Below are 22,173 nucleotides of genomic sequence, written 5' to 3' on the forward strand. Positions count from 1 at the left end.
GCAATGGTCAGTCGCTAACAAGCTATCTAATCCGGGTAAGGAAAAATAATAAAGTAAAACTAAGGGCCAAGTTTAAGAGCGTAACTAAATTAACGAAAATCAAAATACAAGTACCAATGTAGAATTATACAATCCTTAAACTAAAATTTAATACAAAAAAGCTTTATTCTCACCAATTGTAATTCTTTACTAAGTAATTAACTAAATTATAATAAGAGAAGACTTATATAGTTCCTAGTCTACAGAACAAAAACGCATTGAATTAAAGAACGCAAGCAATCATTTATCATCACTTCAGCTTATGACTTACATAAAATAACTTGGATAGCATAGCTTTGAGCTATTGGCAATTATAGCGTGCTATAACTTCAAAGAGATATGAAAATGTTGTCGAGATGTGAACAGCACCTGTTTGCTGATTCTCTTTCTACAAGGTTTTAGCAGATGTTTGAAGGACTATTTTGTGTCCACGTAAATATTTTTAAAGGATAAAATATTTTTTTTTTACATTTATATTTACTATTTCGTGTAGTTGCCAAGATATTCTAGCATGTACGCGCTGACTGCGCCTGGTACTCGTGGTACTCGTACTCGTGTTGTAGCTCTAGTGGTGTGGATATATCAGCCGTGTACTTAATGTTATTTTAACCTAACCAGTGACGTTACTATCTATTGGGCCAGAGCCCCAGCATTGAATATCTGTTTCGTAATCATTTGCTTTTTATGATAGGCAAGTAGGTCCGTAATACGCCGTTGGCTTTTTGGGTCTCAGGCATGCCGGATTCATCAAAATGTTTTTTTAATGCTTTTTTGTACAAGCGAGATTTAAATGCGCACATAGACAGTCCATTAGTCCAATGGTGCACAGCCGGGGTTCGAACTTACGACCGACGAGGGATGAAAGGCGCACGCTAAAGGCGAATTATATTTTTTTATTTTAAACTCCTAGTTAAATTTAGAAAGAAAGTATTTATTGCAAACTACCGTCTGGACAGTATAATTCTTATTTGCTACGCTTCATTTATTTAATCTATATATATTATATTAAGAATAAGGCAATTAAGCACAGTTGTGACATGAAATCCCAAGACAGTTCTATTTCTATACACACTTTAGGCTGATTAAATTATTCATAAGATAGTGTACTCAATACTCATGTAGAAATACTATCTTAATATATAAGATTAAACAGACTATAAAAATCGCTATATTTTGACAGTTTGCGACAGATAATGCCAATTCCATTTGAAACAAAAATACGATAAGAGAAAGTCTACTATTCATGTATATGTCACCCTGTTGCTATGTTATAAGAAATATGGTATGATATATAAATCTTAGAGGACACTTGAAACTTTATTCTAAGCATCTTGAGCCTGATTGCAACGCTCTCAAGAGGATATACGAAGTCAGCAAACTTGATAAGAAGCTTAAATGAAGATAAAGTTTGCTTATTATATTAGAAGCAGTAACAGTATGGAGTTTTAACCTTTAACAACCTATTTTGGGTTATCTCTTTACTTAAAGGCTAAGTAGTGGCTTCAGCGTGTGACTCTCATCTCTGTGTCCGTAGGTTCCATCCACTGACTTTCTACTAGCGCTCATATGATGAAGGAAAACACCGTAAGGAAACCGTCATGTCTTATACCCAAAAAGTCAACGGCGTGGGTCACCTACTTGCCTATTAGAACTGAACTATAAATCACGAAACAGATACGCCACCGTTGTAGCGCCACTGTTTTTATTTACTTAATGGCATTTAGATAAATTATCTTTACGTTTTTCGCTTATCTTTTTATGTATACGAGGGCTAAAGAGATGTCTATCTCTAGTGCAAATGGATATTACTCTAGCACATTGCTAGTACCTTTCAAAAAAGCTGTGTTGAAAACTTGATTCGAACATACGATTCAATGTGATTATTTTATGTGTATGACGTGGATATTTAATGGCTTTAATATAATAAAATACGCAAACTAACATATACGTATAAACAATTATGTTAAACACACTATAGCATCTTGCTCTTTATGCATACATTTTCTTTGTTGTCACTAGACGCCTAAAAGCCCTAATACAATTTGTCGTAAAATTGCTTATTTCTTTAGCTTAATAAAATTAGATGAAAATATTCTGGACTAAACTATACAAAGAGGATTCCATATCATGGCTAGTAATAAAAAGTCTTTGTGCAAATAGTTCGACTATGCGAAAATGTACTTCAAAAAGCTAAAACCACATAAGGTCATATTTTACGTAGAAAGCCAAGATAGCGCGCGCATGTTCAAAGTTTATGTTGCCACGGTATTGCATGAGTATACAAGGCAGGGCTAACGAACCCCAATTAGCTCGGACGAGCTACACAATATGGACCATCCCTCAATAAATACTATCTCTATAACACTATGGTTGAGATTCATCTCAATAGTAAACAATAATACACACATTATATGAAATAATGATGAAAACTGGTTGAATTTTTGTAAACCATATGAGGCAGGATTATCTGATTTTAAATGATGACTGCCAGAAGGCTCGCAAGTGCGTCGCCGGCCTTTTAGATTTGATACGCTCTTTTTTCGAAGGTATATTTGTTATTTGTGAGATGGATGGGTACATTTTTAATTTGCAATTTTTTTTTCAATTCGATTGTGTAAAAGATATGTTTAGGTTCTTAAAGTATTTCAATTATGTTATAAGTATTGCGACCATATTTGTAATTGTTCAACTATAGTAGTATATTTAATTATTGGATATAAATAAAAATAAGTCGGGTTTTCCTTCCTGACGCTATAACTCCAGAACGCACGAACCGATGAAAAAAATGAAAGAAAATTCAGAAAAAAAATTTTCTTCATCTTTTAATCACCAAACGAAATGTTACATAAAACGAAGCCATCTGGTGGCGAAACGGAGTTCGCCGGGTTTGCTAGTTGGATATAAAAGGTATTTTTCATGCAAACAAATGGCAATACTATAGTAGGTTTATTTAAAGATAATTACAATAAAGGAATATGTACATTGTACATATGTTTAAAGGAGTATGTAATTAAATATCCGTGTATCAAATGTGTGTCAAAATACAATATTTTTTGACAAACTGGATTAATATTTTGCGCTAAGTTTCGACACTCAATCTTTTCCTCATTAGCTTGGCTTATCCCGATGGCGTATGCAACACAATTTTAGTAGCAATTTCTAATTTTTAAACTTATACTATTAAAATTATATTAAATATGATAGATACCAATATTGAAGTAACAATATTATTATATTTAATGACAACATAATGCTTATAATATGTAGATAACAAATTAAATCCTAACCTGGCAATTAATTATAATATTTGAAAGCGCGTGGAGGAAATTCTGTGCCATGCCCTCACAAATGGTAATTACTGAATATGTAATGGATTTGTACATAATACAAGTCTCTTGTGAGCTGGTATTTCAAATTGTTGCATGTAAATGTATTGTTAGATGAATATACAACAAAACATAAACAGTGTAACCTCTTTATAACATTATTCGTTATTACCGATATTCTCTATAAAAAAAACTTGCGTTAAATATTGTTTGGTTTAACACAAAACATACATTAATTTATTCTTTATAACGTAACATCCACTCTCTATTACGAAGAAATTATCAACAACATACTTAAGTGTAATTGTTTTTATAATCAGCTTACAAAACTAACCTTCTGAGTTGCCGAAATTTCTAATAAAGACACCGGAGGTCATAAACAGCCGTCTCGCCTTTGTTATTGTTAATTGCATTAACACGTGTGCCATTATTCTTAGATAACATTGCCTGTAGGAAATTTTGGTTTCAGTTACTAAACGCACCATCATCACCTATCGTGTATTATCAGTCGTAAACTTACTTTGAAACTGTCAAGATGGCCAGTAAAAGAAAAGCGTTATGTGTTAACGAAAAAGTTTGTTTGATACGTGCGGTAGAAAAGGGAGAAAAAAAGTGATGTTGGAATATGTTTAGGCCTCGACGACTTAGATCAAGCAATTTTGTAATAAAATTAGAAATTATTGTAATTGGTTAAATTTGTTTTCATTCTCTTCGTCCGTACAACGAAGAATATATGCTCGGTCCCTTGAAATTCGTTATAAAGCGGTTACACTGTACTTTGCCGCTGAGAAAAATGCATTATATCTGTATGTGCAAACATATGGAAAAGACTTGTACAGATTTTGCGCTGGTATCAGCTGCCATTGTCATTATGTCAGAGCTCGTAAATTATCAACGTCAATGTCTTCATAGTGTATATATATATGTACGTTAATTCTTGTGGTCTATTCGATTTGCCAATATTATTAATAATTATAAATATTTGATAATAATAAAAATTTCATAGTCATTATTATTAATGTCAGGGCAATGGCGTTAGTGTCTGCTGCTACTGTCATTATAATTTAATAAACACCCTCCTCGATTTCAAGAAAAAGTAATTGAACCCGTCAACATATTCTGAGATTTTAATTTATATAGATGTGACACGAAAATTTATGTAGAATCTAAATCCATGAAAACTTTAATGTCAGTAATATCCGGGTCATAGTTCACCGAATACGTTTTCCCGGTCCGAACATAAACAATGAAGGTGTAAATATGTCCATTTCAACAATTTATGAGCCGTGCACGTGCTACCGGCAGTAAAGTAAACGGTTCTTTTAATTAACCGATCGCAAATAATAAAATCCTTCTTGGTAACCTGCTGGAATGTTGTCTTAGTGGCTAGGCGCGCATCTCACAAACATAAGGTTGAATGTTCATGCCCTCGTATGGAATGAATTCATGCGTAACGGTGAAGGAAAATATCACAATGAAACTACCACGTCTAAGTCTAGAAAATTGAAAGCGTGTTTCACAAAAAATGTGTAAGTAACAAATTCAGAAATGCAATAACAAGAGCCCATCAGATGAAATTGGAGTTATATTGATTTATTTAATAGTGTTTACTAAGTATATATTTTTACAAAATCAATTATTGTTTTATTTTTTTATTTATACAACGGCCGGCAACGCACTCACGAGCCCTCTGGCATTGAGAGTATCCATGGGCAGCGGTATCACTTACTATCATATGCGCCTCCTGCCCGTTTATCCCCTGTTCTATAAAAAAAAAATATCATCACGCCTTTTTCCCGAAGAGGTAGGCTGGGACTACGACTAGCTACGGTCCTGACATACCTCTCTCGCTTCATGCACTTTTATGACATTCATGCAAGCTCATCGGTTATGGGTACTTTTAACTTGTCCCTTCTCTAGTAACTCCTGGATTTGGTCAGGCTATGTACGACAAGGCCTAGGCAAAGCGATCTTACCACCCACGGCTACCTTGTATATCCCGCTTCAAAATAAATACTTATTTTTATAATACCTCAATTAACTAGACTTATTAGGCAAACTAGAAAAATTACGATTCGTTTAATTTAACGGTTGATTATTACTACTCTACTATTATTATAGTAATCGTAATAGCTTACTATAATAATAGCTAGTAACCCAAAAAAATACGAGCTCCTTCAAATAATCATACAAGGCAAAGTGGCAGGTAGAAGGAGACCTGGCCGCAGACGCACGTCTTGGTTGAAAAACCATAGTTTGGCCAAAGCTCCAAGTCATTGTTTAGAAGAGCGGGATCCAAAATTAAACTAGCCATGATGATCGCCAATCTTCGCAAGGCGATGGCACTATAAGAAGATTATAATAGCGAATTTATTATAAATTTGTCGTTTCTCTTCTAAGATTAGCATACTCATTGTATATGTAACTGTATATAATATTCAGTGTTATGCGACAACCCTAATAACGCACTTTGCGTCTCATAGTACCTGTAAAATTTATGAGTTGATAAGAGAAGCCATTCGGCTAATGGATTGCGCTACGATCCCCGAAATAAAGGTTCCAACAGCGAATTATAATTTCGCCTTTATGATTCTGAATGAAATCGAAATGATATAATCGTTCATTTGATAATATCAACCGTAGTCAAAAGATTAAAGAAATATTTAAAAATAAAAATAATACTGATTGATGCAGTCTTTGTCGCTGAATTAGTATGAAATGGCCCTTTAAAGTTTTCTTTTAAGTGATTGAAAAGTGTTGAATTATTTGAATTGGTACAACTGTCCCGAATTCGAATTAAAGGTTACGAGTGCTTGTCCAAGTTGTATTTTTTTAAAGTGTACCCAAAAACAAATACGATTTTACTATGACTTAATTAGTTAGGTAATTTTATTAAGAATTTCGTAAAACCATTGCAATACAGCAAGGAACTACCTAACCTATGCTGTACATATTAATTTTAGTCATAGTATCTTACTTTTAATTAATTATTTAATTATAAAATTGTGATAAACAAGTTTTAGTTTTGTCAAGTATTTTTTAGTGTAGTACGAAAATAAACCATTACTCCAACTTAAAATATCAACTGGTTCTCATAAAGTCATACATTAAATCAGTAACGCCCATGTTAAAAATATAAGAGAAGAAGACTAGAGAAAGGCCAAGTTAAAAGTACCCATAAGCGAGGAGCATGCATTGTGAATGCCATGAAAGTCGATGAAGCAAGAGAGAGAGAGAGAAATGTCACTTCGTAAAAAAGGCATGATAAATATAAATAGCTATATTTCTGTGCCAATTATACGCAAATAGTTCAAAAGCGTTTTTGATAAATTTACTGAATGTCTAAATTATAAAGGTTGTCACATAAAAGTAATCAAGAGTAAATAATTCGAATGAAATCAGTGAGTTTACCCATCGACCCAGTGCGCATTGCGTACACAAATACATCACTAATAGTATTAGACGCGCTTTGCTATTTTGCTTTCAGCTTCCCCTTTTAATTAGTGATGTGCCGTTTATCGATGTTTTACTGCTCTAGTTAACCCTGTTTTATGGTTGGACTTAATAATTTGGTTTAAGCCTTATTTGCTAAATGTGCACTTTATTGAATTTATCAAAATCGATTGTTAAATACAATCTAGTTTTTTTATTCAAATTATCATTGACATTTAAGTAAAAAAATATTTTTTTTTACTAAACTCTATATAATTTCTATTTAATTAAAGAAATACAAACATGTTCTTAAGAATCTTAACATATAGCGTATGCTGCTCTTTTGACTCATTTTGTTGTTCTTTCCAAATCCGGCCGAAGTAAGATGTTCGAGTCGGAGTAAAGAAAATAATTTAAAATACGACACAAACAAACTTTCCTTGTTTGAAAGAAGTGGACTATAGTGAATCATGTAATTAATGGAGTGTTTCATTTCCTACCCTTGATCTTGCCTTTATTATAGAAAGCTTCATTATATTTGTTTATCCCATCGATACTTAAAAAAAACACAATTTTTTAAGTATCGATTAAATAAGTGTCCCTTCCCTATCGCTCGCTTTTATTTCAGGTGAATAGCTAGGATGGCAGCTTTTACCATCAGGGGCAGAGGGTATTGAAGCTTATAATTTTTTCATCACCATATAAAGGTTATTTATATTTAATGAGGGTTAATTCGTCGCAGTCGTTATATAGCATAACATGAAAGAATTTAAACCTTAATTGCTCAACTTGATATGATTTTCGTTGACCACTATAGCTGAAACGTCGAGTAATGTAAATAATGTATTGATTTGCGTTTATATTCATTAAATACTATTTATAAAGACGTAACTAACACAAAGAAGTCAGCCGCCAGATCCTAGCTACAAAATAAGTGTTACTAATAAGCCTTAGGGATAATGAAACGCTCGGATGATGAAAGATGGCACAGAGGGCTAATCACTTACTTGTGTATGCCGAAGAAACAAATGATCACGTAATAAATACAGAAATATGAGGTCCAGACCCCAAAAGGTTGTAGGACACCAGGTTTATGTTATGGGATTAAATACGAACATTTTTGATATCGGTTCAGTAGTTTTTGAGTCTATTCGTAGCAAAAAAAACAGAATACAAATCTTTCTTCTTTATAATGTTAGTAAAGATAACGCGTAGGAAATTGCATGTTTTATAGGTGAACAATTGGTGGATGTGACCGAAACGTGTCGCAAATATTAATTAATGCAGAAATACATCTTTGCCATATTTGAATAATAATAAAGCCTTTTTTATTTCCATATCCTTAAGTTTAATTTCAAATGTTGTTAGTATTTACATATTGCTAAATGTTCGTCGACTGTGGATATGGACCCTTTCCAGATATTTGCCCATAGTCTGCCAGTATTTTCTTGCTATGAGACTACGCCATATTATGGGATACAATACTAGTACAAGAATATGATTATAAGTTACGTAATAGTGCAATTATGGTCTTATTAAAATCCCTTGATATAGCCTGGGTTTGAACGCAAGTTATCAGGTTTGAGATTTGGAAACAGTAAGGCCGACAACGCACTTGCGAGCCTTCTGGCAATGTCAGTGTCCAGCCGCGTTTGCCTCCTATTACATAAAAAAACTTAGGCTTTGTTAAGCATATTTGTAAGTACAATCAAATTCAGTCAAAATTTACAATTCAAATGAAAAAGACATTTTGATTTAATGGGTATTCATTTATCTGTCGTTTATAAACGTATGACTTCATAACTATTCTAGAATTTTCTAATATTTTTACCAATATAAATGCAAATATCTGCAGATATGAACATAAACTTTCCAGCGAGCATTAGCCAGTCTGGGAAGACAAATGGTGTTTGTTCTTTAAATTGACTTGGACTTAGATGGTTTGCCTCGAGAATTCACTTAGTTCAAGTTACCTTGGTACTAGTGCCATTTGCGAACATTAGCAAAATGTATAGACATATCGATTTCCAATATTAAGTTTATCGATTTACCAAAAATATTACGAAGTAATTTTTCTTTATATTTAAGCTGTAATACATGTCGGACCCCAGGAAAACAAGCGCGGGAAGACCACAAAAGCGATGGAATTAAAGTGGCTTTATTATCATTTGCATGCGTAATTATATATGGCTGATCGTGCGGACTTATATACTTGGTATATAATTTTTTAAAGGCAAGGTCCCTTTATAGCGGGGGCCTGTATTTGGACCATAAGTTTGACAACAATTAATTATAAGTAGCTTAATCTTAATGAAAATTAATATAACATGCAATGCCTATTTTTATACGGCTGATTGTGCGGATTTTTATAATTGATGATGATCATGGTTGTTTATTTAGGTTTGTATCATGCATATAAACATAGTACAGTCAACCAAGCTATGACAGGAATTTTACAATTCCAATCTTTAATCCTATAAGTGACTTATAAATTGATTTTATCCAAAACATCTAAATACAAATGCTAACATTTAGGCAACACTACGATTGTACAAATTTGGTACAAAACTAGTTGACACATTTCTAAATCTGGTTTATAGGCCAGTAGGTTCCATGCTTTTACACCTAAAAGAATAATAGTTTCGTCGTCAATCGAAACGCATAAAGAACAAAGGTCAAGAAATAGTCTTGTACATAAAAAAAAAGTGTGTGTGTGTCAGCTACGACGCACGATTGGAGTTTACTCCTTACGAACGATAAAATGGCGATAATGTTCTGTGGCTGTCGACCATATTTTCATACTAAAGGTGGTAAGAATATAATATGTTTTTATAATATGTTTGTAGTAGTAATAAAACGTACCTACATCATCTATGCCCAAATAGGATTTTCTTTCTGTGACCAAAGTTACCTTTATAGTAAGAGAAGAATAAGAATGAACAATCTTTTTAGTTTTCATTTCACTGACTATTACTATTGACAAAACTCTATGGCACGCTAGACAATCTACTTTTATTTTTTACACCTGTCAATACTGACAATGTTGTAACGTGGCTGTCAAAACGTGAATTAAAAATAGAAAAGTCTATGTAATGTATTCCATCTCATTCTTTTACACGTTCAATCCATTTGTCTCTTTCTACATAACGCCTCAACTTTTCGTGTTACACTTGATTTTGCTCCTCATAAAATTTCCGTACCGGGCCTTATAACTCAAATGGTTTTCTTAAGGAGTAAACTCCAATAAACTCCAAAAATCCGTTAACTAAAACTAGTTGAGTTAATTTAATGAATAAAAACATAAAAGTAGGTAAGTTGCAACTTAAAGAATATTGCTGACCTATCGTAAAAGCTTTAAGCGGTCATTAGCTTTGTAGCTAATCATGCAGCAATCTATATGGGTCAGTGATCACTCAAACTTAATCGTAGTAATCCATTTAACAGACAAGTTTATAAAACGACCACTGTACGATCTTTATTTTTTCCTTATTTCGAAAAAGAATAAATAGCCCAAACACCGCTGTCCAAAAGGGTCTAGGTTAAATGGTAGGCGTTTATCAGCTCGTAAATTTTTGTAGCTATCTTGTGTCGCGATGCGAAAATTTAAGCCTGAGTCGGCGTTTTAATTTTTACTAAACGACGCCAAGGGTTTTGTTTTTCCAATAAAGATTTATTTATATATTTTTCTTTATCTACATGTCCTATGTTATAAGGTCTGTCAAGTATGAGTATTTATACTAAATAATCATTTTCTATACTCAAACGTCATACGTATATAGCTTTGTCAATTGTATTAATAGAGCTCTTTAAGATAATTTAAAAAATAGATCGTAATATTTCAAATGTATTAAAAATATTTATCTATATATATAAAAATGAAACCCGTTTTCCGTTGTCACGACATAACATGAAAACGGCTTGACCGATTTGTCTGATTTTTTTTTATAATATACCTTGAAGTACGAAGATGGTTCTTACGGAGAAAAATTAAAAAAAAATGAGTGAAAAAGTCTAAAAACAACACTTCTATTTTCCCATACAAAATATTCGTAATAATACTTAAAAGTCAATTTGAACTTTAATACCATAGTATAAAGTTCGAGTTGGAGGGGTTCCGGGAAGGTAAATTTTTATTTTTTGACATAATATATTTGTTGTCTTATCAATTTTCTTTTTTTTTATCTTACTAGCTAGACCGGTGTCCCGAATAGCAGAATAAGTATTTTAAACAGATAAAGAATCGAATGTTAGGCGGTACGATGTTCGCCAGGCCAGCTAGTTTATAATATATACTATTTATATTTTATCTTTGACCGATTTGATGAAATTTGTGTTTTTTTTAAATAGATTTAAAAATGGTTTTAGAATAGGAGAGTCATCTGTCGGGTCCGCTAGTCTTTTATAAAAGTCAAACAAATGCGAATTACTATTTAGAACTAAAAAACAGCTTATATGACCGATAAATAGCTAAATTGAATGTTGTTACCTCATCACGCAATCATTCTAAATAATATAGTATCATATATTCGACGTATATAACAACAAACAAAAATTGAAGCTTTGATAAACTCCAGTAGCACTACGTAACAAAACTCAAACAAGTATTTGCCTACAAAGCATTACTATATTAACTTAATGAAATATTGAAACAAGACTGAGTTTCGGCATAACAATTGCAATAGGGAAATATATAATAGTTTTACTATTTCCGTGATAACAGACCGTAAATACTTCCCTCGTATTTTATCATTGATTTATATCGTTGAATTAATATCGCTGACTTTATTGGGTTGGGTAAAGAACTTTATTAGTGGAAATGTATATGATGAACAAACACTTTTCAGGTTTATAATTTGCTTGCCCTTTTTTTGATTTGTTGTAAAGCATGTTACTGATATTTTTGCAGTTGCTATTTAAAAATATTTAAATATACCTATAGTCAAGCCAATGTCGAATACCTATTGCCTTTATTTGTATAAAAAAATAAATCAGTGGCGCTACAACCTCTTTAGGCCTGGGCCTCAGATTTCTTTTCAGATTCTTTTCAGAAGATTATTTTTCATATAATAGGCAAATATAGGTAATCAGACTCGTGACACGCGCCGTCGACTTTTTGGGTCTACGACATATCGGTTTCCTCACGATGTTTTCCTTCACCGTTCGAGCGAATGTTAAATGCGCACATAGAAAGAAAGTCCATTGGTGCACAGCCAGATATTGAAACAACGACCTCAGGGATGAGAGTCGCACGCTGAAGCCACTAGACCTACACTGCCTTTATTTGCATCTAGGAAAATAATATCTGTAAATACATTAATTTACGACTCACGCATTTTCCCCGGAGGCAGAGACAATGGAACACTTGCTTTGTTCTTGACATACCTCTCTCACTTCCTCCACTTTCATGACATTCACAATTATCATAAATAAATGTTATTAACAACTCACGTCTACATTTTTTGATGGATGACACTTTGTACCTATTCCTTACCTAAACGGCAACGCACGAGCCTTCTGAGAATGTGTGTCCATGGGCATTTATCACTTAACATCAGATGAGCCCGTTAACCTGTTATATAAAAAATACTAGGTTAGATGTGTATTATATATTATAATATTTGCAATAGATATGATTCATTACGCAGCTGTGAATAAAGTAATATACCAGAATTTCATCTCACAAACGCTTTCATCTCATCCAAGTAAACACTACGTAACTTAATAAACCTTCCAACGGGGAAATAAAAACGTTATTCCTCTGTTTGTTTATTTTATACCCGCTTAAATGCTCACACATAACACTCTTCATGTATTTGCGCCACAATAAAGCGTGAAAATTAGAGTATTCGCGAAGAATTCGCTAAAGTACGACAGTAAAATGTTTCAGGTTTCTAATGTAATTATAATAAAGTGGTTTTCTTAATTGGTTCATCAAGATTTGACGATAAACGAATGGAAGGTGATCTAGACATAGTAAAACAATGTCTATAGTCGAATAAAGCAATCTGTATGTGAGTACAAACTCACTTAAATTGTAATTAAATAATTAAAATAACGTTCTTTAGTTCAAGACTTTGATTTTAGGTTATTAGTTTTATTTAGGGTGTACACTATTCACATATGAACATTGCATAGAAATGGTTGACACTAATGTATTCAATCATATTTGTATGTTCTTGATAAATATAAGGAAACGCTGTTGCAAGGTAATTTATGGTTAATTAACGTCTATGTTTGTGACAAATTATGTTTTGAACTATAACTGTAATATTATATTTTTTTATTCTAACGAACGACTAAATCACGGAAAATGTTGCCACATTTTTATAAAAATTAGATAACTATTAAGAATTAATATTATGTATAAAGGCCTCAACAACTAACTGGGCGAGAGGGAAAAGGGGTCGAAGGTAACGCTCACTAACTTTTGTGGTTAGACCGAGGGAGCATCGCAAGGTGCTATATCAAGACTGAAATTGTTCCTAATGCTTGATAGAAATTCTACTCTACATTTCTAGTCAACACCAAATTACAGTCAAGATACATATTATATTATCTTAAAACTGTGCTTTTAGTGTACTGTGGAATAATTGCAATATAATTATGCAATTAAATACGCGACAAATATTCTTATATAAGTACAAGTAATACACACATACTACTTTGTTCTAGAAATTAGCCGTTGACATCATTAGCGATTTACTTTCGTAATACGTGTGGTAAAAGGGTTCTGCAATTTATGTTACCTGTCTCATACATCTGCGATCACATGAGGGTATTATGGTTTCGGGAGGCCCTTATTTATGACTACTTTATTCATAATTAGTCTTATGGTTTTTTTTCTGTCAGGTTCTTTATCAACACTTTTTTGCATTACATATTTGGTGTGCATACATTCAGATAACATATGTAAAGGATATGGTTAAGTGGTGTATAGAATCTGATTTTTGACAATGACAAAAAAACAGATCAGTGATAATAAAAATTAATTAAAAGAGTGTATTATTTTAATGTCTGTATAACTGTACGTTACTGTTACCGTAAACTACCTTTTATTTTTTTTGTGAATTAGGTAAGAAATATTAGGTAGGTAAACAGTAAAAATGTGTTCTATGGATGACGCTAACATTTTTAATTACTCTGTTAGACAGACTGAATTAAACTTTGAATTAGAAAATGAATTAATGTGCATATTTAACGCCCACTATATTAATTATGTTTTTGATTATATAAATTAAAAATAATTATTTTTATATTTAATTAACTATATTAATTGAAATAGTACAAATATTTATTTTATACTAAACAACATTATTATAACAAAACAACTCCAATTATACAATTAAAAGAGTCCTCTAAATAAAGAAAGGGCAGTAGTAACAATTTAGGATAAAAAATGCAAATCAGTTTTCTCTTTGACTAAAAATGTTTTGGTCCCATTTTTAAATTCGCCCCTGTATCGGTCCCCATATCCTACCCGAGCCTAACTGTTAGCACCTTTGTTAGGTTTATGTAAGGGTTCTTAGGGTTCTGAAGGGCCCTTCTTTGTACGACACTGGTTTCCCTTCGCATTACGTGAAAAAAGGATATATTTTTTTCGTTAAAATATTTCCCTTGGTTGGTTTAGCTCCATATTCTGGTGTAAATGTTTCATGAGATCCCTTTGAAGTTGGTAATGCCTAATGCTAAGTTAGAATGTGTTCAAAGCGCTCGCTAATAGCGTTATGGATACTTCGCCGGTAAATAAAGTAAAAATATGTTGCTTTTAAAATCTCCTAAGCATCTATGTTTTCGGAAAGTAATATGTATTATAATTTAATATATTTATACGTTGTATTTGTGCGTGGAACGCTTTTATACTTTTCAAATAATCATAAAATTTTGGTAATTAAAATCGTTTTATTCTGATGCTGTCGTTTGAATTTGCTGTTCTGAGATTGGATGCCACGTTTCTGAACAATTTGGCGGTGTTTAACTTGTGAAATAAAGCATAACTTTAATAATGGACTATTCGAATAAAAAATCCAGATATACAGGGTGGCCAAAAAGTCGTGGATCAAACGCAAATAGGGGATAGATGAGGTCATCATCTGCAAAAAATTGTTCTACGGGAGGTCTCTAAGCTCAATCCCTGCAGAGTTATAATTTATTTTGTGTTTTATAATTTTACTAATTCTTATTAAAAATTCGAAAAAATCTGCATTCTGTAACTTTTTCATAATATCCACTAGATTGGTACTGATGAGTTCTTGCGTTAGACATACTATTTAGAGTTGTTTATTGAGTGTATTTAAGATGATAATATTAAGTTATACAATTTTTTTTTTTTCAAATCATAACTTTTTGTTTACTTCGGCCCCCACTGTGAAAAAAAATTACTCTACCGAAAAGTGACCCTGTATTACAAGTTTTGGCGCATTTAATAGGGATTCTGAAAAGGTATTACGGCCATGGCGGTATGGCGGCCATGAGTCTCTCTAATATCTTTCTTCTAAATAAAAGGAAATTGGCTAGGTAATCCACAAATAAAAGTTAATCCTAAAGTCATTTTAAGGTTATTAAATTTTAGTTAGTTTGAAACTACATAGTCATAATAATTTTTTTTTCTTTCATAGTTGAAACCGGAAATGTGCTGACAGGGGTAAACAAAATGGCCGACGCATTGATAGTATTGGCGCTTTGCTTTTCAACTGCAACCGCAGCGAAATGTACAACGTGAGTACAAACGTTTTATTGATTATATGGTTTTCGTACTTATTAAGAGATAATCTTATGATAATGTCTCTACCACCCAATTCTCCAATTTTCAAGGTCAATCTACGTAAAATGCTGAAGCGGCAAATAAATAAGTTTGAAATAAAAAGAAGTCTATGTAATATCTATTACTTTGCTTTTGAGTTTGTCTGATAATTTTTCTGCGTTAAAACACGTAGATCTTTAAAACAAAACATGTAAAACTCATTCATTCTTGTTCATAAAACCTAAATATTTCTACACTTCTTAAAGTTGGTCGTTCGTAACTGTTAAGTAATCATTACTCTGTGTTTATAAGGTACAGTTAAATAAGAAAGGACTGTATATAATTATACTAGGGTCCTATTTTGGCAGGTAATTTTATATAATTATATAGAATTACTAGCTGACCGGTCTAACGTCGTTCTGCCATGTATATCATTTATAATAAAAAAAATAGGGGTTGATCTTAGAGGGGTGAAAGTTAGGGGTTGTATGTATTTTTAATGCTGTATCATAAAAAAACAGAAAAAAGTATCTAAAAATAAAAAAAACATATTTAGGGGTGGGGAGACTATCCTTAACATTTAGGAGGATGAAAAATAGATGTCGTCCGATTCTCAGACATACCTAATATGCACACAAAATATCATGAGAATCAGTCGAGCCATTTCGGAGGAGTTTAACCACAAACACCGCGACATGACAATTTTATATATTAGATTAAATATATGTAGTTCATAAAACTTTCTCTTTATAACGTGATGCACATATTTATTGACAATTATTTTACGAATAAAAATATTATTCATTGAAAGTATGTTAATGATTCAAAGGATGACACACTTTAACAGTGTTTATCTCGAAACCCGTTCTAGGTTAAAAATTTTGCCCCAAATATCATGTCACGTCACACTCTTGACACTGAAAAATAAAGGCTTAATTTCATGAAAGTGAAAACGTGTCAAGTGCGAGTCGTGTGTAAACACGTCGGCAGATGTGAATGTATCTGAATTTTTTAAATCAACACTTTTTAATGAACTAGCTCAGGAGATGAAGCTTTTATAATATTTTCTAGTCTTTGGTTTACGGGAGCTATATATTTAAGCTGTTGATGTTAGGAAGTCGAAACGTCAAGTAATGATAATGTAATAAATTCGCTTCCATTACACTAAAAATTTCATTTCATTATCAATAACTTAACCAATATAAAACAAATCAATATTTCAAGTAAGTGATCTGTCTGTGTTGCTTGTCAAGGAATTGTCGCTGGAGATCAAATGTAGGACTCCGGTTTAAGCTTTATGAGCTTCAACTAAGCCTTGAAGTCGAATAAAGTTCGAACTAATTAAATTGCTCCTTCATTATATTGTAAAAATATCTAATTCAAGAAAATTACGATAAAAATGTCAATACAACTCGTCCACTTTGTGGTTTCTTTAATAAAAGCTTGCTCTAAAATTAAAACCTTAAAATTAAGATAGGTACAATATACAACACTAATATACAATTTGACATACACTTTGCTTACAACATGGTTTTGACAACCAATAACAGTTGAATTAGCAACATTTTGCCTCTGTATACATCGGCTTTCGGCAAGACTCATTTCCAGCTAACAAACAAGTCCCTGTTAATTGAATAATAATACCCCATTAAATCCTTGTCTTGCGGGAACAAGTGGAATGTCAAAGGTATCATAATTAATTTGACAGCTGACTCTCGGGCTGAGAGGCATCGTTAAGACCTTCCATCAATCATCTAAAACGCTGACTATTGCCAATAAAGTCACGAACAGAAGGCTTTGTGTCGTTTAATATTAAACGGTTTTTAAATAAGGACGAAGCTTAGATATTTTAATAAAAATGCTGTAGTTTTTTTCTCCTCAAACCTCTTTAATCATTTAATTTTTTTATTTTACGTGTTTGTTTAGTATAAAACGCTTAAGATACAAATATTAGTGAATATTAGTCAATAACATTGTGGTTTTGAATCCCCTGTCAGGCTATGGGGTATGTGTGGAAACTACTGATGTTTGTGCGACCCGGGCCCGGCGGGAGACGCCAAGCCCATTAGACCCAGTTTAAGCAAATAAAGTCCGATGGCGATTGATCGCGATGGCGATTTGATCCTTCCCTGCTGCCTAGCTTCTCGGCTTCTTACCTGATCTTGGGCCTGAAATAAGAGATCATATGTATAAAAAAACTACTGTAGGGTATTAAAAACATTTAAGAAATAAATTTACTTTTACATGTATTAAACAAATTTAATTTGTCTCAAATTTACAGTCTCACTAAAATATTCTTCCAGTACTATTCGCGAATCCAAACCAAAACCTCAGGATAATCTGTTATTTGCATTACTAGGCCACGGTTGACAAATATTTATAATATAACAATAGCCTTTTAATTCAGATTTATTCACATTTAAACAAATTTACTCCTATCTCTTTCTTTCTATTTATTATTTTCTGATACATCGTTCCACCGATCTTTGACACACATGTAGCTTTGTATGATGCGCTTTAGTGGGCGCCCGAGTTTGACATCCATATGCTAGTACAGATAGTATACAACTATTGAAAAGCTTTCTTTTATTCACCAAGCTCGTTTTCTTATTTTTTATGACTTCTTTAAGCGCCTAAAAGATCTTCCATGCTTCCATGCAGAGTTATAATCTATTTTTTATTATATTTTTCGTCAAATAAATTATTTAATCTCTGTGTTCGTGAATATAATTTTAACGATCTAATTTACATTAAATAGTACAAGAACAACAGAAATTTAAGAAGCGGAATTAAGCTGAACATTACACAACTTTAAAATACACCAAAACAATTCTCATAAGCATAGTTAAGATGTCGTTAAGCCAATGACTCTACAGAACAAAATAATCCCTCGACCATTGTTTGCAAGTCCTTTGAAGAATGATTATAGTCAAAGTTTCTTAGCCGTCATAAAATTTTAGGGTGCCGCGCCCTTTAAATGAGACCAGTTTTGGTCTTTCCAAGCTTTATTTATAACGGAAGTCCCTAACTAATACGGTTGAGGTAAAACATCACGTTTTCAGTGAGGTTACAACATATTAATTAGTATTTATATCTAATGTGACAGAGCATAAGGACATAAATAAATAAATATTTTATCATAATAAATACAATAGTAAAACTTAAGAATTGCTTTTGTTTCTTAAAATTTTATTTTAGATGTTGGATTTGTTATTGTCTAAGTCTACATGATTATCTGTAATTTTATTTTTGTTAATTCGTCACTTTATCCTTGGTTTTAATTTATTTTTCCTTACTAAGGTTTTAAAGAGATTGCATGTTAGCCATTATGCCGCCCGTTGCATACTTCTTAATTTATGTTACCTGATTGTATATTTTATTACCTATTAATGCAATAAACTGTTAATACACAATAGATAAATAATGCTAATCGGTGGCAATACAAGAAAAATTTCGTTAGCCGTGATTCGAATGCAAGACTTCAGGTATGAGAGTTATTCGATGAATCGTCCACTCGTGAATTAATTCATAGTTAAAATGCACATACAAAGCCATCTTACTTTTTACATATAAAGCTCGCGTCCGCGGTCGCAGAGCAAGTTGGTGTGGGCGCGGAAGTTAAATGTTTTAATTATTATAAAGGTTTTCATCAAGTACACATTGTATAAATAATATCTACTTTTATTACACTTTGTATAATAATTTTCGAAACAATAATTACGATTTTGATTAGGTTGAAAATTGATTTTCTGGTACACGTTAATTTAATTTTTAATTAGTTAAAATTACAATTAAAATATATTGTCTACTGTAACAAGACGTGGTTGGTATATTTTTTTCTACAGCTGTTCTTTTAATTAATTATTTACTGACACACTTTCTCGTGCCTGACTTAGTGCTTATGGCGAGGATCGATTTTTATCAATCAATAATTGTGCGTTAAAAAATGCTTTAAAAAATTATCTTTGATACAGACCCAAAAATGTGTCTCCCCAATTACGGGGCATAGATATTTTATTTATATTTATAAAAGCACAATTCAAGTAGAACAACGTCCTTTTATCTCTAACACGGCGCTTTCGGTGAATTTATATAAAATGGATTGCAATGAATTATTCAATACTGTAAATAATTAACATCTTTGTACGATGGAGCGAAATTTATGCAGGTGCTAAAATTTTAGCAATTTTCAATTGAATAGGTAGATAAATAAAAAATCTATTTAAATCGAATAAAGATAAAATCGAATTCAAATAAAAATATAAAATAAAATTAGCCTTTATTCGAGTACTACACTACACTTAGTCCATGTGATTTAAGTTTTAAACTAGTACTAGACCTCCTCCAAATTCTTCCACTTCTCTCTATTCCTCGCGAAAATTTTCCAATTCTGCCCTGCTGTCCCTTTTATTCCATCTTCCCAAGGCGAGGCGGCCTCTCTTTCTTCTTCCCTCTGGGCCATTCCAAGTAAGGGTCTTCTTGACCCATCTGCCATCACAAATGCAGGAAATGTGACCGGCGCATTTAAATGTATTTTTAACGCAACGTTCCAAAGAAAAATTTTCGATTGACCGTCTTTTCACTTCCTATTCAAAGCCGACTTCCAGGAAAAAGTCAATTTCATTGTTATAAAGGCAATTTTCATAAAATTCAATTTTTGATATTTAATCTCTCCCACGCCAAGTATACAGGATGATTGAACATAATAAATCTAATTACACAGAACTAAAGTACTCATCTGTCTTTTTTCATCACAGTGTAAACACAATTCGACAGAAAGAGACGAACGATTACTTTAATTAAAAGACTGCAATAAGTTTTTAAGAAACTTTAAATGCTGTAATATTTAAAGGTCGGCGGCTTACGTTATCAAAATTACTTAAAACATATTTTTATCAAAATTACCCTAACTACGCCAATGCGATATTTGTGTTACTTAACTTGATATATATTATTTTTTGTATATAATAGGGGGGGCAAACGAGCTGGCGGGACGACCAAAAAGGGCAGTCTACGCAGCCCATAGGCACCCATTTCTAGTGGGTGCGTTGCCGGCCTTTGAGGGATATAATTCTCAATTTAAAAAAGTTAAAGGCATATCCACTAAGAAAACTAAATATTTAACACTTTTAATAATAATATGAATTTATTACATCATTTACATATTTAACAATCTTCTTACTCCTTACTTAATAATCAATCATAATCATGAGTATTCTAGATTCTTACAACATCTTAATATTGAAGTTAAAATATATAAAGATAACATTTACAAAGCAAATCGCTTATTAAGTTATTAATACGGGTCCGTTGTTGGTTGGCGACATCTGGGAGTTTCCTTTCCTGAGAGAGTCAAATTGTTTCTAGCCAATTCCCAATTCTTGCCAAGAAATAAGGAACAATTTTACTTTTTGTGACCCGATCTCTTATATAATAAAATAATAATAATAAAATAAAATATTTATTTGTTTTCTCTCACACAAAAAAAATACAGACACAAAATACAAATTTCAGCATTAACAGGCAAAATCTGTGTGAGAGACTGGCGACTGTACTAGGATACCTGTATTACAGATTGCCAGTCCCTCCGCATCCGGACCGAATGGAATTTAAGTAGGTACATCAATTTGATCGAGAAACTATTACAAATATTACAAATATACTCACATTTAAGTGGGTGTATGTGATGGTGCATGTATGGTTTAGTGTATGTAAGTGTTAATGTATGTATGTGTTAGTGAATTTATGACTTAGTGTATATATGTCTTAGTGAAGCATATATGAGCATGGGTGATAGTGTACCTATGTACTCGTATACATAACGTGTTAGTGTTAGGTATTAGCTGAGGACTACTAACAACTTCTCAGTCCCCTCGTAGTCTAGATTTTTAAGCCATTTGACTGTAGCTTTTTTACACTCATATTTAGTAAGCGGATATATGTTGATCAACCTGTTTATCTTGTTATATAGGTGACAGCCCATAAAACCAAAAAACCTTCTTGAGAAAGCTGTGGACCAACGGGTATCTGAGGTGCAGACTTTATATTTGCATCGTTTGTTGTCATTCAAAGAAGGATCATAGCGAGTTATGGAGTGTTGTTTGAGCACAGTGTTCAGTATAAATAGTTGACGAACACTCAACACGTCAGATAAAAGATATAGATCTTTGGTAGGGTAAAAAAATGGTTTAGAATAACTTACTTTCAATAACGCACGCTGAGCCCTCTCCAGTTTTATAAGATTAGTTTTACAAGCCCCTCCCCAGACAGTAACACAATAGCTTAAAACGGATTGGCAGAGGCATTGATAAACCACTTTAATTATCGATTTTTCAGCAATATTACGGAGATTCTTAAAGGTGAAGATAAGTTTCCGAGTTCGCGATAGTAGCAGGTCAATGTGGTAGTTAAAATTTAGCGTGCTATCAACAACGACACCTAGATACTTAGTATTGTTGGCAACAAAGATCTTTTGACAGTCACAAGAATCAGTATCAGAACATACATGAGCAGTTAAACCAAGGTTAGTACTAGAACCAGGAGTTTTTATATAGAACGGTATACATTTAGTTTTATTGACATTGATAGTTAGGGCATTCATTCTGAGCCATTTGTTAACAACGTCGAATCCTCTTT

The 22,173-nt window shown here is 32.5% G+C and overlaps 1 protein-coding gene across 1 annotated transcript in view; it reads left to right on the forward strand.

The window, feature by feature from the left end:
* The window catches only part of LOC125057651 (C3 and PZP-like alpha-2-macroglobulin domain-containing protein 8), a 194,966-nt gene that overhangs the window by 66,888 nt on the left and 105,905 nt on the right, over positions 1-22,173 (forward strand). Inside the window, exon 2 of the mRNA XM_047661428.1 lies at positions 15,411-15,512. Coding sequence (XP_047517384.1) covers positions 15,411-15,512 — 102 coding nt within the window. The remainder of the gene's footprint in view (positions 1-15,410; positions 15,513-22,173) is intronic.

Source organism: Pieris napi, chromosome 17, assembly GCF_905475465.1.
Source record: "Pieris napi chromosome 17, ilPieNapi1.2, whole genome shotgun sequence".
Taxonomy (NCBI): Eukaryota; Metazoa; Arthropoda; class Insecta; order Lepidoptera; family Pieridae; genus Pieris; species Pieris napi.